The sequence below is a fragment of the Electrona antarctica genome, assembly GCF_951216825.1.
Source record: "Electrona antarctica genome assembly, chromosome: 8".
Classification (NCBI taxonomy): Eukaryota; Metazoa; Chordata; class Actinopteri; order Myctophiformes; family Myctophidae; genus Electrona; species Electrona antarctica.
In genome coordinates this window covers 45,857,216-45,876,575 of record NC_136789.1, presented here as the reverse complement: position 1 = coordinate 45,876,575, position 19,360 = coordinate 45,857,216, and the positions used below count along the sequence as shown (strand labels likewise).

Here is a 19,360-nt window from a genome sequence, read left to right as displayed (position 1 = left end):
CATTGCCATGTAATTTGAATTCAGACTGCATTTCAAAGTTATGAGTCTGACCCAACTCGTGCTTGTGTGTGTGTGTGTGTGTGTTGTTGCATTGTATCGAGTCTGAGCTATAGATATTTTAATGTATGCCTATATATCACTGTTGAAGCAGAACTTTGTGTTTTATTATTTACTTTATTAGGTTACAGTAGGCCTACTGTTAATTTCCTTGTAATAACTGAAACAATAACTGCTGTAGCCTACCACAAACAACCATGCAGTCTCATCTATGATCTATTGCATGCACGTGCGTATATAGGCCTATAGATAGTACAGTAGTCTAGGCTACTGTACACAGCAGATAACACACGTGTCACTCCGCCCGATTACAGGAATCCTGCTACTGCAAGTGACCAGAAAATGCAGGCTACGTCAACTCATCTGTCGCTGATTTAAGTTGAACCAGTTACTGCAGCCTTCACTTTCAGTTCCGAAGTCGTTTAATTTCATGTTTTGCGCAATGGGGAACTCAGTCACGCATGGGGAATTTTATAGCATATAAACAGCAGTGTGACTGTGAGTCTGTGAGTATGGGAATACACATTTCTTTTGGATAGCGACAGGGCAGAGGGGGATGTTGAGATTAAGATTGTGTGGCTGGTATTTATGGTCTCGATCTCTCCCTCTCTCTCTCTTTTGCAGAATGTAAGTACTAAACTCGCATTAGGCCTATGCTATGTATAATCTAGTTGTCCAAAACATATATGTTGCAATAGGATTCGACAGCCAAGTTTCATAACCATGCTACTTGGAATATAGACTAGTAAACTAAACTTGTAAACACTATATAGGTTGTGTTTATCAGTCATTCTTCGGACAGTCACATTGCCACACGATCAATACACTGATTGTGAGAGGGTGATGATGATGAACAAACACTGCTAGCCTTCTAACTCATCACCTTATCCAAGGAAACTCTGTTTGTCAGTCTGAACGTCATGCAGGCAGATAATCTTATCAGACAGTTAAAATGCTCCATTATTTTCCCGTTTCCAGAACAAGCCGACCGACTATTAACCCCTACGGTTGAAATCACACTCATTACTGAGTCAGCCGGTAGTCTTGCGTCCAGCGGGCGTTGTTCTAGTGTCCAGTTGACTTTTACTGCCGATTGGCCGATACGTGTTTTTCACCACCTCGGGACATCCAATGGACAGCGAGGCGAGGGATGCTGCTGATGAATGCTCAAGTCCATTATAAATGTGGAAGTGGAAGCTTCACATACAGTTTCATTTATTCAATTACTGGATGTCAGCTGAACACCAGCGTCACCTGCAACGGCAAGATTTCAAGACAGGCTTTTGAGTTGTCTGTGCATGCTGGGACTATAAGGAAAAGGTATGTGTAGAGCATATTGTGAGCATTCTTTCTTTCTTTCTTTCTTTCTGCTTTTTTCAGCGCAAAACACAAATGTTGCCTACAGATAATAGATTATTAATGAATTAATATTGTAATAGAAAATTATATTTGTTGTAAGAAAAGAACATGTCTCAAACTTTCCCAAACTTGGTCCAATGGCCTCAAAAATAATTTGGGATTTATCTCAAAATGAAGTTTTCTTCTGTATATGTCCAGCTTTGTGTTTGGGGTGGGGACAGAGCAGAGGCATATCATGGAGAGACAGGGTGAGAGGCATTCTGCATGAGAGAGGAAAAGTGGGATACAGTCAGAGAGATGAGAGGGACAGAAAGGGGACACAATCTGTGTGCCTGTTTGTTTATTGTCCATCTCTGCCTCTGCCAGTTCTTTCATGTTTTGCATGCAGTAATTACAGAGAAACCTCATGGCTCGATGAGCCTGTTTAGACATTGTGTGTGTGTGTGTGTGTGTGTGTGTGTGTGTGTGTGTGTGTGTGTGTGTGTGTGTCCAAGTTTGCCTCTTCAACATAGGCCATAGTCTTTGCACAGCTAGTTCTTGCCCATAGTCTGTGTCTGTGACCTGTCTGGCTGTCTCAATTATTCAAGTGATGCTTCCCCACTTATCTGAACTTCTACTCGACTTAGGTTGCTTGTCATTATATTTTTGACCAAGGAATTGAAGCACGTATGCTGTCTGTCTTCTGTGTTAAGATTTCCCTGCAATTTGTTACAATATAATTAGGAACATCCTTTTGCATCTCTTGCAACTTGTTTGATGAGCGAAACAGGTGAGACTATAGAAAAAGTGCTCCTCGGAGCACGGTCTCCGCCAGGTCAGGTATGTTATTGTGGCCTCCTGGTGGCACTATACTGTAATAGGCCAATGTGAAAAGGGGGCAGTTTCTTCCTAGGCCTTTCACGGCAATCATGATTTGAGGCATTTTGTTACAAAAAAGTGTTTAAAACCTGCTGGTGGTGGCGCTATAAGATGATATGAAAAGGGTGGCATTTCTTCCTCTGCCTACTGGCAAAGTTTTGCAAAATTTCACACAGATCGGTGCAGTTATAGGTAAAAATGTGAAATGGCCTGTTACAGTATAGCACCACCATGAGGCTGATTTGAAAAATGTCAAGTGACATATTTTCTTCAGCCATGTGGGAATGTGTGTGCAAAATGTCACTGAAATCGCGCATTGCATTCATGATTTGAGAAATTTTGTTCAAAACGGACCAATCCTGAAGTGTAAGGTAAGCCAATCTTAGCCAATCAGGATGGAATATGATAAAATCGGACAGATCCGCATTGATCACATGACTATAGACTCAGAGACACTGTGTAATGATTTGAGTGATGTTTGAACAAAATCAAATCTGTAGGAGTAATATCAAAACATTTGTTTTGCAAAAATCGGCTATAACAGGCCAAAAATAGGGTTTGAGGTTCTGCACTGGCCTGCAGGGAGTGTGTGGGAACAGTTTCGCTGCTATCGGGCCCACAATGCCAGAGATTAGCTACTTGCAGACCGACACACACACGGATGGACGGATGACCAACATTGGGACTTCATGAAGCCACTTCCTTGGACGGTTGTGTGCCAAAGAACACAAGCTGTGTTCACGGGTGAAAAGCCAGTACGGGATTGTGTCCTTCCTTTGTTGCTGCATTAGTGACTCGTACAAGTTTGTTAGGATGCCTGTTCAGCAGGGAGCGGAACTGTGAAGGATTAAGGATGTTCCTCTGCACTCTAGTGAAACTCCTAGTGTCAGGTGAAAAGAAGCAGCAGGACTCCACACTCCACAGCACACATGTGTGTCGGAGGAGACATGAGACCAAACAAACAGTATAGCTGGCACAGTGACAGGGAGGGATCTCTGTGATAACTTAACTCTGAGAGGGGAGATGTTTTACACTCTCAGAATAAAAAAACAAAATCCCTAGTGTTGTAATTGTGAGTATAACATTTGGTGTTTTGAGGGCTTTTTTCACACTCAGGCTTACATTATCACGGAAGGATTTGTTGTGCACTTAATCCTCGTCAGTGCTGTACCTTGTGTTTTGTTAGTGATCAAAGGTCAGGGCCTTTATCTTGTGATCTTATAGTGCTGGAAGCAGCTTCTGCCCAGCCCTGCATGACTTCAGCAATAGGGTGAGAGTAAAACCTCCCCTTTCCCCTGTCTCTGCTTTTCTCCCCACAGATCAGTGACTAACGGTCCTTTCATCCTGAGCCTCTGACGGGGAGGGTACGAAACTCCTCCATCTTCCCCTCCTCTGCCTCCTATACTCTGCCTACCTGTTCTGTCGCTTGTCTCTATCTCCCTCTGGGTCTCTTCTTCCTCTGCTCTCCGTCTTAAGTTTCCATCCCGGGAACCATGGCTCCGACCCTGTCTACGGCGTTCGCCAGGCGCTGGTGGATGGCGGTGACCGCCATCATCGAGAACCTGCTCTTCTCCGCTGTGCTCCTGGGATGGGGTTCGCTCCTCATCATGCTCAAGTCCGAGGGTTACTACTCCTACTTGTGCAACGAAGAGGGTGAGTCAGAACCGCCAGTTAAAATGCACTGCTCTCTGAGACAACCCTTCAAAGAAAGTCTGGGCTCTAGGTCCATGAATTCCAAACAGAAAGTTATGATAAGATAAGAGAGAAGAAGAAAAAGAGTCAACACACTATTAGGGAAAACAAGGAATGTTGTGTTGTGTTGTGAGTGCGTGCGTGCGTGCGTGCCTGCTCACGTGTGTGGCAGGTTATTACATAACATGTCTTCATCGAAACTTGAACAGTTCTATCAGAGCTGTCTTCTAGACATGTAGAGAATGCTTTGTCTGTATGAAACCATTTAGTGCTGTGAATGGAACTTAAAACCACTGCCATTTTACCTCCCTGGTTAAGGGAAGACGAGTGTCTTACAAAGGGGGCCCTGAGGGAATATTAAAGAGAAGAGGACAGGAGAGGGGGTGGCTAGAGTTAGTTAAATTAGATACAGTATATCACAGTCAACTCTCTCCCTGAGGGTTTTATATGAAACTGAAAAAGGTGCTTTATATCTCTTTATATATAGTATATGGCCTATCAAAGGGTCATGCATGGTACATTCTTTAATCCATGTTGTTCTTGTTCCCTGATTTGACATACAGTATAACTGTTTTGGTGGTCCCAACAATGTGTCTGGAGCATTTATGCCCTTTTTTACATGTCCACATATTTCATCTGAAATTACCATGAAATAACAAAGATAAGAAAATATAAAAAGGCCACTCAATTAAAATACAGATCTACAGGCTCAGCTGTGAGCTTCTAGATTTTATTGTGACTATTTTTCAAATAGGACTTAAGTGGATGGGATTTTGTAAATGTGGGTCTCAGGGAGACACCAAACGTCTATTTTGGGTCTGGAGCTGAAAAGATTTGGGAAGCACTGCTATGTAGTACTTAGAGAGACAGCAACTTTATAAAGGTGCCTTATCAAGAACAGTAAAATAATAATGTACATATTTATTGCAAATAATAATTTACAATAATTTTGTAAATGCATTCAGAGTCACAGTTCCTATGACACAGCAAACAGAATCAATTCAAAGCAATAACACAAACAGCAGACTATGGAACTGGTTGTTTGATTGATTTGCAAATATTTGACTTGGAGTTGTCTGGCATTCTGTAAGTCTGTCGTCTCCGATTTGTAGTCAGCGTACAGTTCTCTTGTTCACAAAAGTAAAGGCCAATTCACACCACCAGCTAGCACAGCACAACGTTGCAGTATTGACACGATCATCATTTTGGCTAAAGAAACCATTGTTCTACAAAAGTATAAATTAAGGTGTAGAACTGCAAATCATAGAATGCTCATTCACTGTATCATGATATAAACGATATCTCTGAAAAGGCATATCGTGGAGACATTGTATCACAATACGATATTTATCACCATATCGCCCACCTCTAGTGGCAGCACAGTGCTGGGAGAACACCAATTGAGAACACAATATTGTTTTCCTGAACAGAGATATATTGTAACGCAGGACATCAGCACACACTGGCATGCGTCTTACACTGCTGATGTGGGGTAGGTACATTGACAATAATGTTGGCAGCCGTTTTTAAACGCACCGTTCTTGGCCAGTGTACAGTATAATGGCCTTAAGCTGGGAGTGTTTGGTTATGTACAATACAAAGGAATGCCAGTGATTTATATAGTGGTGTTTAAGGTACATGCCTTTGGTACATACTGTACACAGGTCCAAGCCATGTCTCATGTACCTCCTCCCACATACACACACTTCCCTACCCATGCATGAACTATCCCTGTCCACCTTCCTACTGGCTATCACAATAAAAAAGAAGAAACAAAAATACAAAGGAGAGTGGACTGCCCACTCTCCTTTTACAAAAACTACAATGGCGTGATTGATACGGACAATGGCTCCAGTCAGGACATGTCTTTGGAGGAAGATAAGCAGACAGAGAATCGGAAAAGAGACGTGAGAAAGGGGAAGCGAGGCCTGATGTGCCAGCCTCATTGTCGTGACCTTCCAGGCAGGTGACTTTAAAGGAGGAACAGCAGTGTGCACGGCAGAGCGCACACACGTTGCACCTTGACATCTTGAGTCATGTTGTTCAGTCTCCGTCATTGCCGGCTTATCTTCACGTTGGTTTACACAACTTATTATCTGACTGCCGATTTGCAAATGCATGTTTTTCTCTTGCTACTGCGTTGATAATATTTTATAGTCATCTGCGATGCAAAACCCCCACCTTGCTTCATTGATTTCATTAACTGCCACCAACCAGAAAACACATGGCATCATAAGTGGCATTGATTGCACCCAAGCTGTTAAACACAAATCAACACCATTCCATAGACTACTTTTTAAATGTTGCAGCACTTCAGTATTTGTGTATTTTTGCAGTGGCAATATAAGAGTCTCACTTATTGAGAACATTGAATAAAAGTGAGGAATTTCAACCTGGCGTTACAATATAGTAGATCTTTAAAAAAGAACAACATGATGCCATGTTGTGAACTAGCTATTCGTTATACAACAAAGTGTACAGGATGTAAGAGGCTTTACTTCAAACATCATGAAAGATGGCATGTTTTTATATATGTTGTTGTTCATTACTTCATTTGATATTTGTGATATAGGCCTACCGTACATGGGAACACAGAATAGCGAACATACTAAATCCACATGTTGAATGAGTCATAGGTAACTTCCTGGATCGTAGGTCAAGTCAGCATTATGCTCTGATGACATCACAAATAGTGAACAGAGAAAAGCACCCACTCAGCTGCTCTCCAGCATGTGACATGTGACATGTGGTTGAAGCAAAGGCAGATCAGCAGAGATTTTTCTTTTTTTAATAACTGAGTCAGAGAGGGTCAATGTCTACTTCTGCTGGTCAAGATAAATGACAAAGATGAATAGAAAGAGAGTGAGGTAAGAGACGTCAGCAAGTCATCACTATGCAAGTTTTTAAACACAAGCACGTCCAAGTCTTTTAGCCTATCAAGTATCAAGTTGTTCTCAAATAGCCTACCTGTATTACATTTAACATTGTAAGTCAACAAGCCAAAGTCAAGTCAAGACCGACAGTAAACTCAGTAAACAATTTCAGGGGTTAAAGGAACAAGTGACTCTCCTGGCCAAGAAATGGCACAGCAGGCTCCACAGTTTAGTTTAATAATTCCATGTGATATCACCACGGTGTCAGATCAGATGTACCCACTAGCACTAAACCACATACTCTAGTAACCACACTATCACAGTATTATGAACTACTAATAAAGTTGAAGGTGATAATTAATACGCCACAGCCTAAAGGAATTTTAGTGCTTTCCATGGACTTTGGACAATATGTCCTGTTTTTATTTTCGCTGAGAATTCTTTCTGCCTTTATGTGTCTCCTTTATCAGGGCCGCGGGAAGGTATTTACAGTAGGAGGTGCTGAACATTTAGGAGGGGGTTGCGCACGTGTAAGCGCGTGCCGCAAAATGCGCGTGCACACACCTCGTGCACGCACATTTGTGCATTTTCACACGGAAAAGTGGCTTTTACTTTCCCTCTCTCCACACGCAAGTTATATGAACAAACATTTTGATCAATATTTTATTTCATTAAGACACTTCAGCTCAGATCGACCATTTATTGCAAAGCTATTGCATGTTAGTATGGCGGTGTGGCTCTGCTCATGTGATATCAGATGATCTGTGTACCTAGACACAGGTCTGATATCACATTTGATATCTCCGATTATCTGTGCACCAAGACACATCTCTGATATCAACGATCCCCCAGAGCAGAGCCAAAGATACAATAATCCATGAACAACAATACACAATAATAACACATAAACACATGATTCAACACAATGAAACACATCAACACATGATTCAAGAAGAACAGAAGGGCCCAACAGTCTCATTGTAGGCATGACATCTATTTAGCCCTTGCATTTTCATCTGATTATAGACCACTAATTCAAATGTGTAGGCTATAATTATGAAACAATCTAACAATAATAAAAACATTATTTATGATTAACATACTGATGATTGCACCTGACGTGATAAGGCAAAATGGTTGAAATTCTTCCATGTACACAAATACATATGGCTGAGATTTCAGTTCTTTATTTCTTGTTCTCAGTTCTCTGTTTGCTGGAAAGTTCTAGTCAAATGATTTGTGGTTTGTCCGCAAACGTCTTTCCAAGTTCTCTTTCTTCACCATCACTGTTCAGTTCTTGCTGATGAGACAAATAATTACAGTAGAATAATGATGAGAGAGCTCTATCCAGTTCCATGTATGGTACACAAATACATATGGCTGAGATTTCAGTTCTATATTTCTTGTTCTCAGTTCTCTGTTTGCTGGAAAGTTCTAGTCAAATGATTTGTGGTTTGCCACCAAGTTCCCTTTATTCACTATCACTGCATATAGTTGTACAATATGTCTTTTGTGTCATGCCGTCTGTTCCCAAACTCATTTAACTGATGTCTTGTCTCATTAGTAGTAGCTTACGACTGTGGGGCGACTGTGGGGCGACTGTGGCTCAAGAGGTAGAGCAGGTCGTCCAATGATCCATGGGTCGGCGGTTCGAATCCCGGCTCCTCCTGTCTACATGTCGAAGTGTCCTTGGGCAAGACACTGAACCCCAAATTGCTCCCGATGTGCTGGTTGGTACCTTGCATGGCTTCCGCCACAATCGGAAGCCATAGCAACGTTTCGGCCTTTCGGCCTTCTTCATGCCTGAAGAAGGCCGAAAGGCCGAAACGTTGCTATATGACTCTTTAAAATAAAGTTCTTGAACCAGCAAGTGGCAGTGTGCGGGTCTCTCCTCCTTCCTCATAACGTTTGCTGTACTGCCAGGACCTATACACACCTGCTTTAAAACTGAACCGGTGTGCGGAAGTCATCCCTTGTCAGACACATTCAAAATGATCATATAGCTGCCACATGGTTTGGTTTGCTGATGGTACCAGCTTTGAGCTGTGTTTTTATGTTTTTGATCAGAGGTTTTATAGGGGAGACATGAGATGGTGACACCCACACGTCATTTCTCTGAACAAGTGCTTCTGTGGCTCTGGGCCATTCAAGGAAACTCTGTAGCTTGTCTGAATCCATCTGCTTGCTGTACACAACACCAGGCTAAACTAATACCGTGGTTCCCATCCCCTCATCCCCTTTCAATCTGTGCCGGAGTGTGAACTGGTTTCTGAGGAAGCTTTTAACGCTTTGTTATTAAGCACGTCATGACATTTCGCACAGGGGCTACTGTATCGCACAGCACACACTTGCCTCCAGTCAGCACTTGGACAAAGAAATAGAGACATGATGCCATGGGGGTGTAAGGGGAAACCAATAAATGCTTGGACACAAAGCAGGGAACTGTAGAGCAAACTGAGGAGGGAACCCTCAGCCCCTGGCCCTGAACACATACTGGGTTAACAACGTACAGTAGCATACAGCTGTTATACAGCAAATTAAATGAAACCTTTAAAGTTGATGCAAACAATTCTTACTGGTCTACTTATGAACCCTGTCTTTGTAAATAAAAAGCAGTGTTGGAACAGATAGTATATTGCTATCATAACCGAAAAACAAAACAAAGGACGACAAACAAGACAGAACAGTATAACACTTTAAAGTATAGGTCTTAACATTATATAAAATTAGAAAACGGCTAGTTTCTGACCTACACCAGCTGACAGCAGGCCAAATTCTGAAATCTACCAATCAGCTGGTAGACCCAAAGCAATGATCAGAATGAGCGTTTCTGAGTGTCTAGACGTTGCGTGATTGGTGGCTCACCGGCTCAACAGCTTCAAGCACAGTTTGAAGTACGCATGAAGTCTCAATTTACACTGTAGGAGAAGATATCGGTGCAGGTTTGACAAGTCCAGTGGCAGTAAGAAGTCATTTCTATTTTCTAAGATGGCAAAATAAGAAAATGACGCATGCCTGAGCCATTAAGCACCACCAGTGGACAACTGAAGGCAGGAAGAAGGCCTTGTTGACCAATGTGGGATGCAGTCTGCTGGCCAGGAACAGTATAAGCCCACAGTGATGTTACACACAATATTTATTTCTTATCTACTTTTCTGAGTTCAGTTATCTTTGCCCTGTGCTTGCTGTTTTTATGATGTACTGTCAGGGCAGCAGTTTGTCTTTGTCTTTATCCACGTTGTGTTCTTTTTGTTGCATACTACAAGGTCAAGGTCTGGCTCTTTTCTTTAGTACTTGAGTCAAGGTATAGTGACAATGTGTGAGTTGCACAGAGTCATGGACTATTAACTAGGATTGTGTGAGAAGTGTGTGAGCACGTGTGAGAGAACTTGTGTGTGTCTTCACTGTATACACATGTGTTGTGTGTGCAGCAGTGTGCTGTGCACATGACGACCAGCTTAGGATGTACAGTAGCAGGACCCTGTGAATAGGCAGAGCTGTCATCCTTTAGCCTAATTGTGTACTCTGTCACACAACGGTGCTGCTCGCCAAATATAGCAGTACAAGCTCACAGCGCATCACAACCTGGGCATGTTGTGAGCTTGTAGGTCTGCTATTTTCAACATGCAAAGTATGAATCAGGCACACACACACACACACACACACACACACACACACACACACACACACACACACACACACACACATCCTGCCCTAATGTCCTATGCACGTGCATCACCGTGATGTAAATCACATCTCTTTATCAGGTAGGCAAATGAGCTTCATGACTTCTGAGGAGAACAGTCAGCATCGTGCCATGAGAACCAGCTCAGTTGTAGCACCCTCCCAAAAGATTTCACACTTCACAATCAAAGACAGAATCAAGAAACACTTGAATCATGCCAAGTATTATTATACTAACTAGAGGTTCGGGCCGCTACATGGCCCTCACACCTACGTCGCATCGTTTACAATATAGCAATGTTTACTATTGGAATATAGAGCTTTAACCTTTTGTTTGAATCTTTTTCGATTATAACAGAATATCCCTTACAGCACCTTGTTTTACATTTAGAGATGTTGAGCTTCTGTTGGCATGCTGAACCTGTTGCTGTCTACTGACTCACTGAAATAGGAACCAAATATCTTAACTGATCTTATTTTAGCTTAACTTTATTTACCTTAAACTTAATCCAACCTTAAACCTTCCCTCTTCCTTCTTCCGTCCTAACTCTGTGTCTTCAGGTAACAGCTCCTCCTCCTACATCAACCAATCCCTGTCGATGGTGACCCCTCCAGCTGATGATGGTGGTGACTACAATGAATACTCGTGGGGTGACGAGGAGTCACCCCAAGGTGCAGTGGTGGGTCTCGGGGACGGGGTGGAGATGAGGCCCCTGGTCCCCATGGACGGGAACCTGAGGATGAACGGCTGGCTGATCTGTAAGGAGCAGGAAGGGATGCTGAACATGGCCTTCACCGTGGGCTCCTTCCTCCTGTCCGCCATCACGCTGCCGCTCGGTATTGTCATGGACAAATACGGACCTCGTAAGCTACGACTGCTGGGCAGGTAAAGCCAGCCATAACAATCAAATGACATTTCAAAGCACCATTTTTAATCACTCCCTTTAACCAATCCCTCTAGTCTTAGTGTAAGTGAAATGGACGACTGCTTCTTTCTGTCTCCACCAAATCCTTTCACCAAAAATAGCCGGCCTATTAGATCATGTCGACACGTCTTGAGCTTGTTGCTATTTTTAGCTAATGTTCCCCCGAGCAGAGGCATGTTGGGGTTCAAATGGTTCTAATGTTCCCCCGAGAAGAGGCATGTTGGGGTTCAAATGGTTCTAATGTTCCCCCGAGAAGAGGCATGTTGGGGTTCAAATGGTTCTAATGTTCCCCCGAGCAGAGGCATGTTGGGGTTCAAATGGTTCTAATGTTCCCTCGAGAAGAGGCATGTTGGTGTTCAAATGGTTCTAATGTTCCCTCGAGAAGAGGCATGTTGGGGTTCAAATGGTTCTAATGTTCCCTCGAGAAGAGGCATGTTGGGGTTCAAATGGTTCTAATGTTCCCTCGAGAAGAGGCATGTTGGGGTTCAAATGGTTCTAATGTTCCCTCGAGAAGAGGCATGTTGGGGTTCAAATGGTTCTAATGTTCCCCCTGAGAAGAGGCATGTTGGGGTTCAAATGGTTCTAATGTTCCCCCGAGAAGAGGCATGTTGGGGTTCAAATGGTTCTAATGTTCCCCCGAGCAGAGGCATGTTGGTTAAAATATGCTGTTAAATGTTTGTCTAGGTTTCTTAAAGATTTTTATAGGAGGCATAAAAGGAAGTAGTGAAAATATGTTGCGCTATATAAATTTACCATTTATCTCTTTTTAGTACCTGCTTTGGTTTCTCCTGTCTGCTCATCGCATATGGAGCCTACAAACCTAATGGTAAGTGGACTATGGATAATTTGATTTGCATCTTATATGTTGCTATATTTGTGAGGTGTCTAATATATTTGATATGGATGTTTATAAATAAACAGAGCTTTTTTATAACTATAATTTCGCTGAATGTTCACCCTCAGAATAGGGATGCTAGGGTTCATGGCATTCATTTAATTTATTTGTAATCTGATTATATCTGTTTAATTCACAGAACTTTCTGGGCTCATATTCATTGCTCTGACTTTCAATGGCTTTGGGGGCATGTGCATGACTTTTACCTCTCTCACGGTAAGTCTCTGTGTGTGTGTGTGTGTGTGTGTGTGTGTGTGTGTGTGTGTGTGTGTGTGTGTGTGTGTGTGTGTGTGTGTGTGTGTGTGTGTGTGTGTGCGCGTGCGTGCTAAATAGTGAAAATAGACAATCTACAATCTTCTAAATGTCTTCATTTCAATACAGCAATGCATTTGATATTAAAAAGAAAATGTACTTTGTAGTTTATAGTTTTTAATAATTTAATACTAAAAGCATGCACTTTTGAATACGTAAGTAGTTTTTAAAAGCAAGTACTATTTGACTAGGAGTAGTCTCTACTTTGACTCCAGTACTGGGTTGAGATCTTTGTCTGATATTCTGTTATTGTTGTTGTTGTTGTTGTTTTGTTTTTGACTGGCTGCCCTGTAGTGTACTCTGTCCTCCTGACAACGACACACATCCTGACTTTGGACAGGAGGAGTGTGGGGAGGGAGGGATGGTGTGCTTCATTATCACTCTTCCAATAAGAAATCCATCCTCTCTCCCTGTTGTGGTTTGATAGGAACAACATGAAAGCTTATCCCTTGTTTATTTGTCTCTGTATCTCACAGTTTCTCACACGCACGCACGCACGCACGCACGCACGCACGCACGTACGCACGCACGCACGCACGCACACACACACACACACACACACACATACACACATGAGTGTGAGGGGGGGGGGGGTGAAATGGTCTAATTCTTGATCCCAATAGACTATTCTTTATTAGTCTTGGTCAGGGGGGGCTCCAGGGGGGGCAGGGGGGGCTTTAACCCCCTCTGGTGGAGGCTTAGCCCCCCCTAAGCCCCCCCTCCAAACAAGCCAAATTGACTGACTTCTATGTAAACCAAGATTCATTAGCCCCCCCCCCTCTAAATAGCCAGCCCCTCCATAGCACCCCCAGTTACAATTTTCTGGAGGCGTCGCTGGTCTTGGTAGGAATTGCTCAGAGCCTCAGGTTTGAGAAAGAATATCAATTATTGTCCAAGGTCAGCCGTCACAATAATTAACAGGATTGATATCAAACATCAACATAATTCATTACTGTAAGAATCAAAACAACTTCACAGAGTGAAGTGAAATGTTGTTCCATTTGTACACTTTCTGAGCTTAAGAGCTGTAAGAGTCCCTTTGGATCCTACTGTAACTATCACTCATTCAGCTCGGGACCCCCCGGAACCCTGTCAAGGACCCTGGACCCCAGAATTGAATATAACCTAAAATAAACCTATTCAAGCCTTAAAAGAAAAAAGAAAAAGAAGAAAAAAGAAAGAAACAGAGGGGCTTGGTAGGATTCACACAAGTTCACAGGGTCAACACCATCCTTTTTTTCCTTCCTTCACATTCCTTTGACCCTCCCTTTTCATTCTCTTGTCCCCTCCCTCTTTTCTATCAGTGGTTCAGTCTGCAGTGACCCACACCACAATCCTGGGTTGTACCATGGTGACGCCGTTCACAAGAGAGGGGTGCAGTGCCAGTAAATCTCCCAATAAACTGCTCACTTGCCGCATCGCTTTAGGGTTGTGAGATTCATCCCTTATGTCCTTCTGTAACTGTTGCACCTAAATCTCCCTCTACTAAGTTCATGCTTTGTTGGGACAGTATTAGTAGCTGCCCCCCCTCTGTCAGCGATAGAGAGAAAACATGAATTAGGGGACTGTTTTTGTACAGCGCTCTCCAGAGAGTTTTCCTGCATGGGTGTTGAAACAGTTTCGTGCATCTCTGTTACCTATTAAACACCCTCCTCTCGTTCTTCCCTGTTGAATTGATGTACTCCTCAAATGTCAGGTCAAGACCAACTTTATGTGTTGTAGGACATCTCACGCTTCAGGAACTCAGTGTCTGGTCTGATTAGAGAGAGAGAGGGAGAGAGGGGGGAGGAGGGGGAGAGAGAATGCGAGAGAGAGAGAGAGAGAGAGAGAGAGAGAGAGAGAGAGAGAGAGAGAATGGGGACAGAGCAACTGAGAATGGGGAAGAGAGAGAGAGAATTGGGGGCAGAGAGAAAAAGAGAATGGGGTGAGAAAGAACAGGGAAAGAGGTGGAGAGAGAGGGAGAGAGAGGGAGATGGTCACTGTCACGGTCACTAACACGTGACCACACAAAACATTAAAAAATAATGCAAATGAAAGAATACAGGAATATTCAAAGAATACGGGAATAAGGAAAGAATGCAGGAATAATGAAAGAATACATGGGGATACATGGTGAGAGGTGGGAGTTGAGTAATATATTTTTTCCCTTCATGTCAGGATGTGTTCAGTACCTTGAAAGTTAAACATCTATATTCATTAATCTACATATCTGGGGACCAGTGTACATTAGTCCGTCATGCCCAGCTGACTGCAGTGTTGCCTAACAAAAGAACAGTGTGGTCAGGTCACCTTCCCGCTCCAAAATAACAGATAGGCTAGCTTGAAGTGTATCAGAAAGACTTTAGGAAAAACCTTTGGCAGATTTTTCTCTGTTTTCAAAGATTTTCTGAAAATTGTGAAAAGTCTATAAAGTTCACAACACTTGTTTTGAGTAGGAAAGATTCAGTGTTCTACTGTGCATACAGTACTCCCTCACTCCCCCTTTCTCTTTCTTCTTTAATGAAGACTCTTTCTCTCCTCTCCCACAGTCTGTTACACCCCCCCCCTCTCTCATAGTTATGTAATTGAGTGTTGGTCTTGTTGTTGATCAACCGCTTGAAGACAGAGCAGTTTGTGAATACCTTCGTAATTGCCCCCCCACCACCAACACCCCAGTGTCTGTTTTCCCTCTCTTCCCGTCCCAACAGTTACTCCATTCTGAAAAGAGGGGGGAAATAAAATATCAGACTTAAACCTAGTTTGTTGGCACGTCTCTCTCTTGGCTCTCGCACTCTCACCTACTCCTGTTTGATTGGTTCTGGACTGGTCCGGCATGCGTGCGTGCGTGTGCGTGCATGCGTGGTCGCCTTTCAGCAGTGCAGACGTGCTACTAATTACTTGCACTGTGTGACACAGGGTACTTAACCATAGCCCCCTTGTCTGTCACCAGCCTCCAGCCTAAATGGAGCTCACATAAACACAACCAAGTTCCAAAAAGGTCTCTCCAAACAAATATAGCACACAATGTTCTCTGGACAGTGGACATACATGCTAAAAAGAACAACAACATTGCCCTACTATTGAAAACTATGAAGACTAGACAGACTCCCAAATGAAGGAAATAATGGAAACATTTTCATGTAAAGTAGGTCGGGAGTGGCTTATTGTCGATATCAGCCAGTAACACGCGGGAGTCTATCCCCGTTACAATGCGCTAGAGCCCTGGGAGATGGATTGCTGAGGTGGAGCACCACACCTACCATCAGCTCCCAGTACTAGACCCCTGGGAGATGGATTGCTGAGGTGGAGCGCCACACCTACCATCAGCTCCCAGTACTTGCCGCACGACTTGCTGCACCAAGCCGTGCTACTCATTCGCTGAACTTGTGGTCCAAAGGCGAGAGCTCTACCGACTGAGCTACCCGGACACGACATTTTCATGTCAAGGACCCAAATATGCCGGACGGTTAGCTCAACCGTCTGGGCACCTAGGCTGCTAAGCCAGCCTGACAGTGTGCCGCGGGTTCGACTCCCTATCCCGACGGCCTTTGCCGCGTGTCACCCCCCATCTCTCTCCCCATTTCCTGTCAGTCTACTTTCAACCTATCAATAAAGGCAGAAAAAGCCAAAAAATTATCTTTAAAAAAAAAGGACCCAAATATGGTCACAATCATATTTGTGCCTGGGATCCCCGTAAGAGAGGATCATAAGATGTTTCACAATCTTTCACATATAGCAGATCTACAAGCTCACAGCTTGAAACCCCCTCATTCCGAACTTCTGATGTACAGTCTCAGAAACCTTTCTCAGAACTCATGGGTCCCCAGAAGTCCTGAGTTGTCCGAACCCTAGTCTTGCGTTGCCAGACTGTTGCCTCTCGCAATTTCCAAATACAACGTACTTCCATCATACAGTCTGCTGCAACAGAAGTTCTAGCCAACGTACTTCCATCATACAGTCTGCTGCAACAGAAGTTAATACAACGTACTTCCATCATACAGTCTGCTGCAACAGAAGTTAATACAACGTACTTCCATCATACAGTCTGCTGCAACAGAAGTTAATACAACGTACTTCCATCATACAGTCTGCTGCAACAGAAGTTAATACAACGTACTTCCATCATACAGTCTGCTGCAACAGAAGTTCTAGCATGAGTAAAATATAAAGCGGAAGTGGAGCCTCCTCCCCACTTCCATTTTGTCTTTACAGTCGTGCACATTTATCCTAATATAAATAGAAATAATCTAAGCATATATAGCTTGTTGCTTAGCAGAAAAGGAAATGAAAAAATAATCTCTAAAGATATTTTAAAATATGTTTTCGTTAACGGAAATGGCAGCTTCCTTACTCGGATTTTGGGAGGTGTAGTTCCAGACTATATATAGCATTCGGAGATTGTGGAATAGTGAGACTATCCGAACCCCAACCTCAGAAGGAGCATGTATTTGCCTTGAGGGTCCCAAGACCCCACTTTGAGAACCAATAGGGTTGTTGTTGATATAACATAAAGGTAAAATCTGTTGTTTCACAGTTTTCCCTTCTTTTTCTTTCTCCTCCATAGGTGTCAAACATGTTCGGGGACCTGCGCTCCACCTTCATTGCCCTGATGATCGGGTCCTATGCATCCTCAGCTGTCACATTCCCTGGTCTTAAGGTAACAAACAGCCCATAGTTATCATAAATTAAATGGTATTACTAGACCACCTTTTGAACTTTTTCAAAGTGTAAGCGCTATTGAGATCAGTCACCAGAAAAAAGGATGTGTGTTTTCGATGAATCTATCATGGTTAAAATGGAGTTTGAAGATACAATGGGTTTAGGCAGCTAATATGAAATATCTAAATACTGAATCGAGCAAATTAAAAACTGTCTGGGGTGTTCACATAAGCCTGAGTAGACGATGAAATGACTAAAAGTTTCATCTATGTGAACATTTTATGAATTGACATTGACGTTCCCTTTATATGAAATATGCAATATATAATTCAACTTTGACATGAATGTACAGTAGTTGACTGGGCCTGATCTTTTGTGTGTAGGTGATCTATGACCTTGGTATACCCTTTATCACCATCCTGGTGGCTTGGGCACTGTGTTCCGGGTTCGTCTTCTTAAACTGCTTCTTAAACTGGCCCCTGGAGCCCTTCCCAGGACCAGAGGACATGTGTTACACGTTAGTATCTCTTTTATTATCATCTTACAGTTTTCAGGGAGGCTGGCACAAACAGAATGTCCCTACATGCATGGGGGTCAAAACAGGCCGAACGTGCATCTTAAGAAACAAAATATGTCTTGTTTATCCAGAATACACATATTATTTACATTCAAAGTCCCACAAGTGAACACGTGGTGTAGTATAGAAAGAACTGTACAAAGTGTAGCCTATCTTCAACCTAGGTCATATATTTTTCAGTTTAGTCACAAAGAGAATAATTTATTTTTAAATGAAAAGCAGGCTTGTTTCATTTTATGTCCCTTGTACCTCATTATTGTTTTTAAAGGCCCTTTGGTTGAGAATTCTTGTGCAATATGTGCAATCAAGCATGCAGTGTAATGGCAGGTGAAACTCCAGGTCAAAGTCAGACTGCTGATAAATAATGTAACAGAGGTCAGCGAAACTCTTTACTGGTAGAAATGCTACACTCACTAATCTGACTGCATGCTTTGGAAGTAGCTTGACACAACATTTCACATGTTGCATGTTGTGGCGATGTTTTTACTTTGTAGATCAGCTATCTTTACTATACTTGAAAGCAGAGCTTACAGAAAGTGGTTAATTCATAATTTACATTCCATAACAATGGATTTAGATTGTGGAGCGTGGAGGGCAGGCAGTGCTTCAGTCCCGAGTCCCGAGTTGGTGTTGACTATAGACACTCTCGCATCGCATAATGTACACTTTCTCTTCCTAGAAATGGAGCGATGTTCCTAGAAATTGGAGCGATTTTATTCAAAAGTACAAATACAAGAATACAAGTACAGATACTTGATACATAACATTTTACTTAAAAGCACAGTACTCAAGTAAATGTACTTTGTTACTGTCAATCACTGACCTCATGGCTCTAATGAGCCGCGCTCCACCTGAACCAGCTCAGTCTTGCTCCTGATTGCTACTGTACAACAGCACAGCTGTCTGGTAGAACTACAGGAGTTACAGCCCTCGTTAGAATGGGTTCAAAATATACTGTACAAAGAATAGCTTTGAAAATCTTCCTTTTCTATTATTATTATTTTATTTGTATTTATTTATTTGTTCTGTGTTGAGATGGAAACATAAGGAAACATACTGTAGGAGAATGCAGTAGAGCTGCGTATGGTGGGACTTGAAAAGGAAGTAAAGAACAATAGAAAATGATTCCATAGCAATTCTTTGAGATGCTGGTATTTGGGGGTGTGGCCAAGTCCAACATTGTCTTGTCGGTGCAACACAGGTGTCAGAACTGAGTTTGTGACACGGATCGTATAAAGTGATATATTTGTATATCCTACGGTAAAACTATGGCCTAAGTATCATAGTATTGCAAAATGTAAAATGACTCATCACATTAAGTGATATTTAATCCTGGGAGCAACACTTTATTTTCTGCTCTGGCCTCTATTCCCTTCCTTTGACTCACTCTGTTCTTGTTCTCCTTTCCTCCCTCCCCGCCTCTCTCCCACCTCCTCTTCGTCACAGCATCAAGGTCAAGTTCAGCTGGATGGGCTTCGACCACAAGATC

General features: G+C 42.7%; 1 protein-coding gene across 1 annotated transcript in view; it reads left to right on the top strand.

Moving 5' to 3' along the window:
• The first annotated feature begins 1,249 nt into the window (after positions 1-1,249).
• The window catches only part of slc43a2b (solute carrier family 43 member 2b), a 27,741-nt gene continuing 9,630 nt past the window's right edge, over positions 1,250-19,360 (top strand). Inside the window, exons 1-8 of the mRNA XM_079508415.1 lie at positions 1,250-1,377; positions 3,594-3,927; positions 11,085-11,409; positions 12,220-12,275; positions 12,484-12,560; positions 17,200-17,292; positions 17,678-17,811; positions 19,318-19,360. The exon at positions 19,318-19,360 is cut by the window's right edge and continues 154 nt beyond it. Coding sequence (XP_079364541.1) covers positions 3,768-3,927; positions 11,085-11,409; positions 12,220-12,275; positions 12,484-12,560; positions 17,200-17,292; positions 17,678-17,811; positions 19,318-19,360 — 888 coding nt within the window. The 5' untranslated portion in view covers positions 1,250-1,377; positions 3,594-3,767. The remainder of the gene's footprint in view (positions 1,378-3,593; positions 3,928-11,084; positions 11,410-12,219; positions 12,276-12,483; positions 12,561-17,199; positions 17,293-17,677; positions 17,812-19,317) is intronic.